Source organism: Cnephaeus nilssonii (genome assembly GCF_951640355.1).
Source record: "Cnephaeus nilssonii genome assembly, chromosome: 7".
NCBI classification, from domain to species: domain Eukaryota; kingdom Metazoa; phylum Chordata; class Mammalia; order Chiroptera; family Vespertilionidae; genus Cnephaeus; species Cnephaeus nilssonii.
Window position 1 is genome coordinate 66631337 of NC_137078.1, and position 13403 is coordinate 66644739.

Sequence of the window (13403 nt, forward strand, 5' to 3'; positions counted from 1 at the left end):
TGGTAGAAGGTATATCTCAACTCCACATACCAAATGTTAAACATTTTTATACAAGATTCTTCTTATAAAGTTAATCAAAATTGCCCATGTTTGGCCATGCTGAAACGGAAAATATTAGTAATAGCTAATAGTTACTGAGTGCTTACTGTTTACGTGACACTATCCTAAGAGCTTTTATGTAAAATTTTACAACATATGAAGAGCATACTATATTAGATACATTTTATAAGCAAGAAAACTTCAGGCATTAAAAATTAACAAGTCATGCCGAAACCGGTTTGGCTCAGTGGATAGAGCGTCGGTCTGTGGACTGAAGGGTCCCAGGTTCGATTCCGGTCAAGGGCATGTACATTGGTTGCGAGCACATCCCCGGTGGGGGGTGTGCAGGAGGCAGCTGGTCGATGTTTCTCTCTCATCGATGTTTCTAGCTCTCTATCCCTTCTCCCTTCCTCTCTGTTAAAAATCAATAAAATATATTTAAAAAAAAATTAACAAGTCACAAGGTCACATAATTAACAAGTAGCAAAGCTGAGGCTCAAACACCAAAAACATCCCCTCCTTTTTATTTTTATTATTTTTTTGTGTGTTTTGTTTTGTTTTTTGAAAATGTTGAAGTAATGCAACTTATCCAGCCACTGAATAGGCTGGCTTGAACTGGCACAAACTCCAAATTACTCTTGCATACACTGTCCCCCCTGCCTGGCCATGAGCAGAGTCAAGCAAGGTCTACGGGTATGCCCACCCCCTCCTTTTTAAATTGAGATATAATTAATATACCATAAAATTCATCCCTTTAGAGTATACAATTCTGTGCTTTTTTAGTATATTTACAAAGTTTGTATACATCAATCCCCCCAAAATCTCTGTACCCATTAGCAGTCTCTCTAGCCCTAGCAACCACTAATTTTTGTCTCTATTGATTTGCTTATTCTGGATATTTCATATACACGTAATCATACAATATGTGGCCTTATTACCTTGCTTTTACACTTAGCATAATGTTTTCAAAGTTCATTCATGCTATAGTATCTATCAATACTTTCCTTTTGATGGATGAATAATATCCCACTGCATGTATATGTCACATTGTGTTTATCCATTCATTAGTTGATTGATATTTGGAGAGTTTTTCATTTTGGGCTATTATAAATATTGTTATGATATTTATATACAAATTTTTGTGTGAATATTTATTTTGGATATATACTTAGGAGTAGAAGAGCCTCCCTTTTTAAACAATGTGATTTCCTACTTCCCTATAAGTTATACTATTGTGTTCATCTCATTAATTTTAGGTTAACTTTATTAGTATAGAAAAATAAGTATTATTAATAAACTAGTGGCCTGGTGCACAAAATCCGTGCACATTCAAAGGGAATTAATTAGAGGAAATACTTTAATATTGCCATTTGTCCTTTCTCTGTAATAGAAGTGTCCGGCCAGCCCCACCCCTATTGGGTGACACCAAGACCCGACTGGCCCCACCACCATCAAGCCCCGTCGGGCGGAGATGCAGCCTCACATCCCAGTGCTGGGGCGAGGACCGTGGCCTCAGGTCCCCCAATCCCAACCCTCGCCACACAGCCTCACCCAGACCCACTGTGCCATGGGACCCATCAATGCACCTCCTGGTGACCAGTTGTTTGGTCGTTACGGATGAAAATAGTCATGCATTTAAGCATGCATATTCATTTTCAATGCCTGATTTGTCTACATTCTCTAAATCGCAAAATAAATAAGATCTTCAGCCAGATAGCATCATAATGCCAAGTTCTTTATATAATGACACATACCATTCTTTCCACTTAGTATACTCCATTTGAATTGATTAAATGTATGTGACTCATATGAAAGGCACTGCTGCTTGCTCTTAATAGAGGAAGCATTAGCTCATTACCTAACACCATAAAGTGGTTTAAATGGCATATACTGACTTGAAGAAAAGAAGGAAAAATAACAAAAACAAATACAAAGTTCAGTGCTGTGGTCAGCAGGATCCTCTCCCTTTCCCTTTGTTTTTTTTTTTTTTCGCTTTTCCCACAAACCTATTTGCGCTCTGCCTCAAAATCAACACAGAAGACGAAATCAGATGCTGTAGTTTGCATTTTATAGTACCATTTGAGTATAAAGAGGTGTTTTTCAATCTTTACTTTTTTTATTTTTTATTTTTTTTAATATATATTTTATTGATTTCTTACAGAGAGGAAGGGAGAGGGATAGAGAGTTAGAAACATCAATGAGAGAGAAACATCGATCAGTTGCCTCCTGCACACCCCCCACTGGGGATGTGCCCGCAACCAAGGTACATGCCCTTGACCGGAATCGAACCTGGGACCTTTCAGTCTGCAGGCCCACGCTCTATCCACTGAGCCAAACTGGTTAGGGCACTTTTTTTTTTTTTAATCAATGCAGCTCAAACTGTACACTAGTCACTATTCTAAGCCCTTACCAAGTAACTCATTCAATCCTTAACAAATCATACAGGTATGTATATCCTCATTTTGTACATAAAACTGAAGTCAAAGAAGTAAGATAACTTGCCCAAGATCACATAGTTTATGTTACCGAGAAACTGGATAAGAACCCAAGGAGTCTGGTGTCAGAGCCCATTCCCTTTAACCATAGAGCAAAATAAGACTTCAAATATTAGGAGGAACAAGTTTGGATATCTTTGAACATTTAAAATGTGTGTTCTCAAAAAGGGGACATATGCAATACTTCCAACAATAAACAATTATAAAAAATAAATAAAATGTGTGTTCTCGAGAGCAGATTTTTGTGGATGATCTGCTGCTCCTCCATAATGCTAGAAGTACTGAAATAATTGTTCATATATGATTCAACCCTGTCTCTGCTTAACTGGCTCAAGTAGTAACAGGCAGCATGGACACACTGATTGTTCAGTTACATATTCTGGCGACCACAAAGGGATGTGAGAGAGAGACTCCTCTGGGGAGGACCAGATATGCAGAAGTGCCCTCTAGTAGGCTGCAGAAATAGCAATGGGGGCCACTCTACTCCCATTTTGTAAAGAATAAGCCCATATAAGGAAACATCTTAAAAGCAATTTGTTATATTAACTAAGACTTTGATTGGAACATTATGTCTAAGAGAGACATGCCCAGATACTGGATGTCACCAGAAAGCTTTAAGGAATGAAGCCAGTAATAGCAGCTTGGAGAAAGCCTCATACCTTGCTTGGTCACATGGTTCATGGCAGTCTTTCCAGGTAAGAAACTAAGATTGCTTTCCTGAGAAATAGCAAAGAAGGAACCTCAAGCTATCATTGGGGACCTCAACTTGAGGAATTCAGCCATATCTACAGGTTACAAGCCCTACTTGCACTCAGGGAATACCAACTGTAGACACCATTGCCACTTCCTTCTGTGCCCAGGCCTCATCGTCCCTCTGACAGAGAGCATCTCTTGGCTCTGAAAAAAAAACTTCATCCCTCCTCAGCATGAAGCAGTTATAGAAGAGACTCTGCGCCCCTTTTCTCTGAAAGAATTCAGAGCCAAGATCCTTGTGAGGATGTGGTAGGTAGTTAGACAGACCTTGAGCAAAGCAAGGACAATGGGCCAACCAGAGGAGAAATGGACCAGACCCTGAGGAGTGTTTCTCATCACTCCAACTGCTCTGAAGCTGGCAATGGAAGAACCTATGTAGAACTGACCTTTATATTTTGCTGAGTAGGAGTTGGGACACCTATTGATAATATATAGAATTATTCATTTTGGGAAGTCATATACAGGGACCTTTATATGTTGGGACCCACTCTCTGGGAAAAGGATATAGGAATGTATCCTCTAAAGGTTACTGCAGCCAAAACTGGTTTGGCTCTGTGGATAGAGCATCAGTCTGCGGACTGAAAGGTCCCAGGTTTGATTCCGGTCAAGGGCATGTACATTGGTTGCAGGCACATCCCCGGTAGGGGGCGTGCAGGAGGCAGCTGGTCGATGTTTCTCTCTCATCGATGTTTCTAGCTTTCTATCCCTCTCCCTTCCTCTCTGTAAAAAATCAATAAAATATATTCTTTTAAAAAAAATAAATAAATAAAATAAAGGTTACTGCAGTAGTTCCCTGTGGCAAATGTCTGTTACTGAGTGTTCTAGTTATTGTCTTTCAATTTACACTAATAAAAGAGTAAGATGCAAATTTACTGTACCTTTGTGACCCCCACCAGCCAATCAGGAGTGAGTATGCAAATCAACCCAACACAGATGGTGGGTTAATTTGCACACACAGGCACCAAGCAGCCGGGGCAGGATGCTTGCGTTATCACCATGGCGATGACGCAGGCATTCTGCACCACCCCAGCCGCTCTGGGCTTCTGGGCAGCATGGGAAGGCGGAAAGGAGGCTCCGGGCCGGAACAAAGGCGGTGCCGGCAGCCAGGAGAAGGAAGGCCCATTCTTGCATGAATCTTCGTGTATCAGGCCTCTAGTATCTAATAACTACAATATGAATTGTTCTGATAATTTCACCTTCCCTTATAGTAATGAACATACTAAGCTGATGGCTGGTTGGTTTCTGATATGTGGGATAACTATTTATCCCTGCTAACAGCAATAGGGGCCCTGTTCCTTAGGATGACTGACTGTCTTTATGCCTCAGAAACATTACAGGTTCTGAACCAAGAGACTTTCTCAAGGCTGTGGCACCAGACTGCAATGATGATTTCCACCTGTGGAGCCCTGCTACATATATTGCTTTGACCATTTTTGTTATGCTGGTAAATGATAGGCTCCCTTAATGTAGAAGTGACCCAGCTGGCTTGTAGCATGGTAAAAGCCCTGAATGCCACCTCCAGGGCTATATATGGGACAAATCAACAGCTGAGCCAGGTCAGGGAGGCAGTTCTAGAAAATCGGGTAGCAATAGATTATTTGCTGTTGCAGCATAACCATGGTTGTAAAGAATTTAAAGGAATGTGCTGTTTTAATCTTTCTGACAATTCTCAGTTGATAGAAAACATATCCAAGATCCTGCATTTGGTGTATTCCATCCCTAAGAACTCCTTTCAAGGCAGAAGCAGATGCAGTCCAGCAGTATTAGACTTTTCATCTAAAACTAATATTATAGATATGAGATGATAGAAATAGCAGTGGGGAAATGTTAGGGGCAATAGAATACTGGGAACTAGCTATGGTTATGAGAAACTAGAGGCCTGGTGCACGAATTTGTGCATGGGTGGGGTCCCTCAGCCTGGCTGGCGATTGGGGCCAATTGGGGCCGGCCGGCTAGGGGGAGGGACTGCAGGAGGTTGGCCGGTCGGGGGAGGGACCGCAGGAGGTTGGCCAGCCAGCCAGGGGGAGGGACTGTGGGAGGTTGGCTGTGGGAGCGCACTGACCACCAGGGGGCAGCTCCTGCATTGAGTGTCTGCCCCCTGGTGGTCAGTGCGTTGTCATAGTGACCGGTCATTTGGTGGACCAGTCGTAACCATCGCTTAGGCTTTTATATATATAGATGTTAATCATGCTCTATTTACCATGATTGCCTTGTTCTGGTTAAAGAAAGGACATTCTAACTTGGCTGGAAGTTGTATGCCCCCAGGACCTGGGAATCAACCTTGGACCTGGGAATCAACCTTAAAACCATTCTCATTCAAAAACTGGAAAGATGAACAACCTTGTTGCCCAAACAATGGGAGTCCCACCCCTTACTTCCCCATGCCTGTAATCCCTACTTCTCCATGTAATCCTTGTCCTATCCTATATAAACAGCTGGCTTATGGGGAACTGCAGAGCAGATTTTTAAAAAATATATTTTATTGATTTTTTACAGAAAGAAAGGGAGAGGGATAAAGAGCCAGAAACATCGATGAGAGAGAAACATCAACTAGCTGCCTCCTGCACACCCTCTACTGGGCATGTGCCCGCAACCAGGGTACATGCCCTTGACCAGAATCGAACCTGGGACCCTTCAGTCCACAGGCCGACGCTCTATCCACTGAGCCAAACCAGTTAGGGCACAGAGCAGATTTTTGTGGATGACCTGCTGCTTTCCCATACTGCTGGCAATATTGGAATAAATACTCATATATGCCCCCCCCCCCCACCCAAAAAAAATGTGTGTTCTCTTTGATTTCACAGTTTTACTTCTAGGAATGTATGTTATAGAGATACTAACATACATGGAGGAAGATGCAGATGTAAAGGTGTTCATACTGTATTGTTTGCAATAGCAGAAACTTCAAACAGCTGAAATAATAGATCAATTAAAAATTTGCTATACAACATTACAACAGAATCTTATGCAGCATATAGTTCTATATATACTATATAGAAAATGTGTTATGATACTGTTGAAAATTTTAAATGTTACTTAAAGCCGAAACTGGTTTGGCTCAGTGGATAGAGCGTCGGCCTGCGGACTCAAGGGTCCCACGTTCGATTCCGGTCAAGGGCATGTACCTTGGTTGCGGGCACATCCCCAGTAGGGGGTGTGCAAGAGGCAGCTGATCGATGTTTCTCTCTCATCGATGTTTCTAACTCTCTATCCCTCTCTCTTCCTCTCTGTAAAAAATCAATAAAATATATTTAAAAAAAAAAAAAAAGAGTAAATGTTACTTAAAAAATATTTACACAAGCAGCCCTGGCCAGTGTTGAAAGGTGGTTAGTGTTGGCCTGTGCACCAAAGGATCACAGGTTCGATGCCCAGTCAAGGGCACATACCTGGGTTGTGGATTCGCTCCCCACTCTTAGATGGGCACGTGCAGGAGGCAACCAGTCAATGTGTCTCTCTCACATCGATGTTTCTCTCTTTCTCTTTCTCTCTCCGTCCCTCCCTCCCTCCTACTCTAGCTGAAAAAGTAATGGAAAAAATATCAAGTGAGGATTAATAAAAAAAAATTTACATGAGCCATATACATGTAGTACATAGAAGCATTTTTATATCACATTTTATATTATCCAAGTACAATGATTCAGATAATCGAGATTAGAGCCAGTAATCTATAATTTACATTTTAATTATATAAATCCCAATTAACTGAGATTTTTAGCCTCTGTAAGTTCTTAAAATGATAGGAAAAAATATGAGAAACTTGATTTCAATGTGAAATCTTTAGCTACATTAAAAGTTTTGCCAAATGTTTGTAATATTTTTTTGAAATCCAACTTCCACCTTACAATTTCAAAGAATCTGCCTAATTTAAAAAAAAAACACACAGCAAAGCTAAATTTTTCTCAGGTGTCATATCTAAAGCATTCTTAGGCAGAATTTGAAAAATGTCATTATCTTTTGGTTTTGTAAAATGCAAACACTATAATTCCAATTTTATAAAAAAGATTAAAAAAATATCATGTATATATTTCCCATTATACATATATTTGCATAGCTACAGGATCATGGAAAGAAACATGAAGTATATTTTGGGTTGTTTCCATTTGCACTGGGTGGAAAGGAAGGAAGGAATGATCTGGGGTAGGTATGCGGAAGAGGGTTGTCAGTAAGAAAAAGAAAAAAAGGCAATACTTAAAGACTCAACTGTGCAAGAATATCATTAAAAGACTAAGAACTTTGCCATAAAGACCAGAGGAAAGGAAACTTTCAGAATAAAATGAGTGGAACAAATCTATTATAGATACACTAAAGAGGTTCTAAAACTCTTCTCTAAGGGTTAAGTATACATACTATATAGGGTTCACAAACTAGAACTGTATCAGAATCCATTGTGCAGCCCTTATACAGGGCGGGGCAAAAGTAGGTTTACAGTTGTGAGTATGTGCAAAACAGTTTATTCTTGTATTATTTTTACATACGAGCAACTGTAAACCAACTTTTGCCCTACCCTGTATTTAGTTGTCCATAAAGGTTTAGTAAGGTATATAGACTTTTCATTAGAGGCAAAAAATGAAAAGAAAAATACAATTATGTTGTAGGATAGGATATGCACAAAACAGAAAAAGGCTTGTTTTCTAGTCCTGATTCTACTCCCAATTAGCAATGTGTCATTATGTAGGTTATTTTCTCTCTCTAATCCTCATTTTACTTAGATGTAAAACAAGGGCCAGAATTCAGTTTCCAAGGCTCCTTCTAGTTCTGTCATTCTACAATTCTACTCCATAACATATAATTACTGAAGAGTTGCTGATTATTTTTCAGAAACCACTTTAATACCAGAAATTTTAAAGAAGAAAGCTCCCAGCAAACCTGTGCCTGAAGTAGTCTCAGCTGTCTGTCTTGTTCTGTGAGGAACCTATATGCATCTGGAGACAGTCCCATCATTCCATTATCTGACTCAGTCTTCGGTGTGTGCATGCACACTGCACAAGGCCGCAGGTTATAGGAGTCCACATGTGAGGGTAGTCTTGCTACAGGCGACGGCTCTACATTGCTGTGGGGAGAACCACCACCCATGCTTCCTTGAGGTCTCAAAGCTATTGGACTACTTGAAGAATAGAATGCATGATGGCACACAGCTGGACATCCACTTGGGTGAAATAATGTATGCTTTTGAAGTGCTTCAGACTGGAGGTCTTGAATGGATCCTACTGTATTCATTCCTTGCCAAGAATTTATTGGACTATACCGAATATGGCCATGATGCTGACAACAATTGCAAACATTTGTGGAATAGTAAGATGGTGATGGAGGAGTAGGTATCTGAAATTCCATTGGTTTTCCTGAATTATGAGGTAAAAAAGTAAAATTGTGTGGGTGGGACTGTGGGGCATGAGAACACTGCCTGGAATTAAATGTAGAAGATCTTATAGAATACTCTTGTTCGTGTGCATTTCCAGAAGAAACTGTTTGAAGCTTTTCAGATGCATCAGTAGGTGGCCCATTAAGAGAAGAGGGTTTAATATTGCTTCTTATCTGGGTGTTCTCATTGTGGCAGGTAGCTAGCTGTTGAATTTTGCAGTGTCTCAAAGGAGCAGTGCCCTGGCTTAATTGATTTGGAAGCCCTTTCAAGGAAGGCTCTCCTACTTCGGCTTCTGGGCTGTGTTTCTCATCATAAAGCTGGGATTGCAGTGGTTCCAAATGTTCAGACTGGTTAATCAACAAAGGATTTTCATTATTCACCATTTCCAAAGGATTAGGCAGAGGGTTTGAGTCAGTAAAATTGCTATCCAACACAAGTGAAAGTTCTGGAACTGATGGTTGGATCTTAGAAACCTATAAATGAGAAAAAAATGAAAGAGGAAAAGTATTTCTTAGGAGAAAGACATGCTTCACTTTTCTTAGACCAGTATTTCCCAAGTTATATAGTTACTTATCAAAAAGGGTTTATTCTTTATCTAGATAGTTGATGAATATTTTCTGGGCATCTTCTATGTGCTAGGCACTAGTAATACAATTGTGGGCAAAATAAACAAGGTCCTTGCCTGAAAAGAATGAAACTAAGCATCTCACAAACTTATATAATGATGGAACTTCTTTTATTGGGACACTGATTAATGTTGCTTAGGTCACAGATCACAGTATGAGAAACTGTTTTACAATAGCCATTTTTACTGTTTCTGCAAAAAAATTATCACAGGCAAAATGCTTCAACAGATTTAGTAGCAAATAATGTTTCTGAATCTTGAATAACAAAGAATCTTCCAATAAATATTTCAGAATATTTTTCCACTCAGCAAAATTATTCAGATATTTTTTACTGATACCAACTAAAAGAGTTGGAAGAGAGCAGAGAAGAGTAACAAAATATTCACTGTTTAAATTTGGTTATAACTTGATATTACTTTTAAAAAATCTTTCCCATTCCTTTTCCTTCTAATAAGCCATTAGTCAATTAAGGCACAACAATTCTAAAATAACCCACTGGTTGGCTGCAATAAAAAAATTATGGCCGGAGATATTAGCAATTAATCTCCAAAAGCAAGTAGAATGTTTTCTCAGAATATGGTAGTAAGACCCAATGTCAAGCTTTGGTGATATAGCATGGAATGTCGAGTCTATATGGGTTAAAAACACCAGATTCTGAAACCAAACCTTCTCAATCAGAATTCCAGTTTTACTACTTACTAGCTATGTAATACTGGGCAAGTAACTTAACCAATCTGTGTCTCAGTTTTCTCTGGGAATAATATGTACTTATGACACACGTGTGTGTGTGTGTGTGTGTGTATATGTATATGTATGTGTATGTGTGTGTGTGTGTGAGTGTATGTATTAATACATAAAATAATTATATTTACCTGTGAGGAATATATATAGATCTAGATAGCCATATACATATAGGTAGATATATCTTAGAATAAAATTTCAGTAAATTTTAGGTTGCATTATTGAGTGCTTTAACATGAAGAGAATTTTAGATTTCTAACCACCAAGGTGAGTACTTTTTAAGTTCAGTGATACCTTCTGACTCACTGGATGAGGACTAGGTATTGGTCTTGGAGAAAAATCTTCATCTTCAACACCAGAGTCATGATCATTTATTGGCATTTTCCCTGGAGATAACTTTTGGACAGACCTAAAGAGTAGAGGGGAAATAAGAAAAAGTGTTCAGTAATGGAGTATTTGTTTGTTCTTTCTTTTTGAAGTTGAAGAAAGTCCTTTCGTAACCCAGTCATATTTGGGTCATTTAACTTAGTGTCTGACAACCACAGATTATTTCATTTTTCAGGCCTATGTTAGTTGCCCAGGACAGCTGGCCCAATTATGCATTAAAATACCCCTTTGTCTGAACATGGCATATTTAACCTAGTTATTCTTAATGTTACAAGAAATCAACAGTTACTGAGCATCTTTTGTTTAACCACTAGGAGGAATGTAGAAATAAAGCAAGCATAGCACCTGCCATCAAAAACTTTATAATCTGGTGATAAATATGTATTCACTATCTTAAACACTCACTATGTTAAATCAAGTAAGGAATTATATTTCCTATGTACTTATATCTGTGATGGGAAAATACTCTGAGACATTAATTGAGGTACCTCCCGCCATTAGTCAGTGCAATTAGTGTATCACAGGTGGCAGGACCCAGCAGAGAACAGAGAGCTGGTACTGAGTTTCAAAAGCTAAAATTAGAATTTAAGACTAAAATTTGGAAAACTACATACATCAGGGTTTTTTTGCATCCTAAACTAGATAAAGTCTCAATAGGATGGGTTAGGGAAGAGGAAATAAAAGCCAGAAAGAAGCTAAGAGAGCTTAGACATTAATGGATTCCCTAAGAAAGGGTCTTGCATCCTACCTCCCTAGCAAAAAGAACAGAAGCTCCATGTAGACCTGCAAGAGAGACAGACCTTTGCCCCAAGCCCTGGTAGTCTAGAGAGGCAAACATGATGTTCTTTCTGTGCCAAGGTGCCACAATGAAACAATGAGAATGTCTGCACAGTGCGTTTAAGCAGAAGGGTCTGTACCAGTCCCACAAAGCTCTCTCCCCACACCCAAGAATGATATGGAGAATACAGAATGATATCCCATACACCTCAGTGCAGCATGGATATGACACAGAGAGCCAGTGACCTGAACAGGGTAAAGAGATCACATTGCAGCAGGAACCTGTACAAACCTACTGCCAAAGACCAAGATGCAAATTAAAACACCTCAGCAGACAGCAGGCAGCATGGATGGATGATATACTGCCCCCCAAAGTCACAAGCCGTTATTTAATTAATATTCATTCCCCAAATGTATTTGCTTTAAAAGTTTAAATCAAACTGTTTCTTTTTCAGTAGAGAAATTATTTTTGTAAAGTAGTTTACCTGCTAGGCCCAAGTTTTAAAACTACAAGGAAGGGAAGAAACAAGCAAAAACATATATGATACATAAGATATATAAACAGTTTCATCAGAAATAATTAGGGAGTTAATTTAATTACTCATCAAAAACTAATGAAAATAACTTCAAAGTACAATGATAATAAAAGTATATCATTTACCTTTTAATTGAAAGATTTTTACAAACTTTGTTGAAAAACTCTGTTTCTGCATTTTGGCTTTTAGCACTCAGTTCAAAATGTATTGGATTCTTGTCAGAAGGTTCAACATTCTGAAATAAAGTAGGTCATATTTTGAGATGTGAAATTTGAGATGTATAACACCAGAAAATTTTATTTAGATGAAAAGTAGCTCTGAAATACTGGGGGGAGGGAGATTGCTGATTACTGTAACCTTTTTAAAAAAAAGCATTTTATTGTGATACTAGAGGCCCAGTGCACGAAATTTGTGCATGGGTGTGGTCCCTAGGCCTGGTTGGCGATCCAAGCGTGAGCGTATGGCATGGAAGGGCAGGTCCCAGCTGACCTCTGGGCCTTGGGCAGCACCTGGGCCCCCGGGCCCCTGCACGCCCCCCTCCGCCTGAGTCACGGCACCTAAGTTCCCACGTGGAGATGCGGTGAGCACGGCTGGATGCCATGGGTCAGGGTGCAGCATGGGCCTCTGGGCCGCCCAGCAGTGCCGCACTGAAGCCAGGCGGGCAGAGCGCTCTCTCATGGCTGGCCTTGTAGACCGGCTTCTGCACGAACCCATGGGGAGCCCAGCTCACCCAGAAGAGGCCACGCAGGTGCGGGGTAGGCTCATTGTGGGCGCGTGGCACCTGAGCGTGGGGCCTTCCCTGGCAAATGAGCCCTGGCATCCCGGGGTAGAGGAGCAGGGGAAGTGAGAGCGAGCTTGGTGGACACCCCGCATTCTCACTGCACCTCAGTCCCCATCACCCCCACCCCCAGGTAGCCAGTGAGAGGTCACAGGGCACCGCCAACGCCCGCCATGTTCCGCGCCACCCCCTGGTGGTCAGCCCACGTCATAGCGAGCAAATTCCCAGTTGAACTCCTGGTCAAGGGGACAATTTGCATATTAGGCTTTTATTACATAGGATGATTGACATATAGCATTAGTTTCAGGGTACAACATAGTGAGACTCGATATCTGTATATATTATGAAATGCTCACTACAGTAATTGTATTAACACCTATTATCCCATTCAGATAATAGGTGTTAAGTAAAATTTTTTTTTCTTATGATGAGAACTTTTAAGATCTACTCTCTTAGCAACTTTCAAATATAACTGACTCTTAAGCAACATGGGACTAGGGGTGCCGACCTCCTGAACAGGAAAATACACATATAACGATAGTTGGCCCTCTGGCATACCCAGATTACCAACCTCAGAGTTGACCCTTGAACAGTGTGGGTTTGAACTGCACTGGTCAATTGAAAATAAATAAATCTGCACATAAGTGGAGCTGTGCAATTCAAACCCATGTTGTTCAATGATCAATTGTATACAATATAGTAATTATAGTCATCAGGCTGTACATTACATCTCTCGAACCTACTTATTTTATAGCTGGAAGTTTGTACCTTTATAGAACCTTCACCCATTTCTCTCACCTCCCTAACCCCACCTCTGGCAACCACCAATCTGTTCTCTGTAGTTACTTTTTATTTTTTTAAATTCCACATATAAATGAGATCATATGCTATTTGTCTTTCTCTATTTCTTAG

At 40.1% G+C, this 13403-nt stretch overlaps 1 protein-coding gene across 3 annotated transcripts in view; it reads right to left on the reverse strand.

Moving 5' to 3' along the window:
- The window catches only part of STIL (STIL centriolar assembly protein), a 46820-nt gene that overhangs the window by 13367 nt on the left and 20050 nt on the right, over positions 1 to 13403 (reverse strand). For all 3 annotated transcript variants that reach the window (XM_079776828.1, XM_079776826.1, XM_079776827.1), the window contains exons 10-12: positions 11839 to 11948; positions 10308 to 10422; positions 8154 to 9119 (exon numbers count right to left, since the gene is read on the reverse strand). In XM_079776828.1, coding sequence (XP_079632954.1) covers positions 8154 to 9119; positions 10308 to 10422; positions 11839 to 11948 — 1191 coding nt within the window. The remainder of the gene's footprint in view (positions 1 to 8153; positions 9120 to 10307; positions 10423 to 11838; positions 11949 to 13403) is intronic.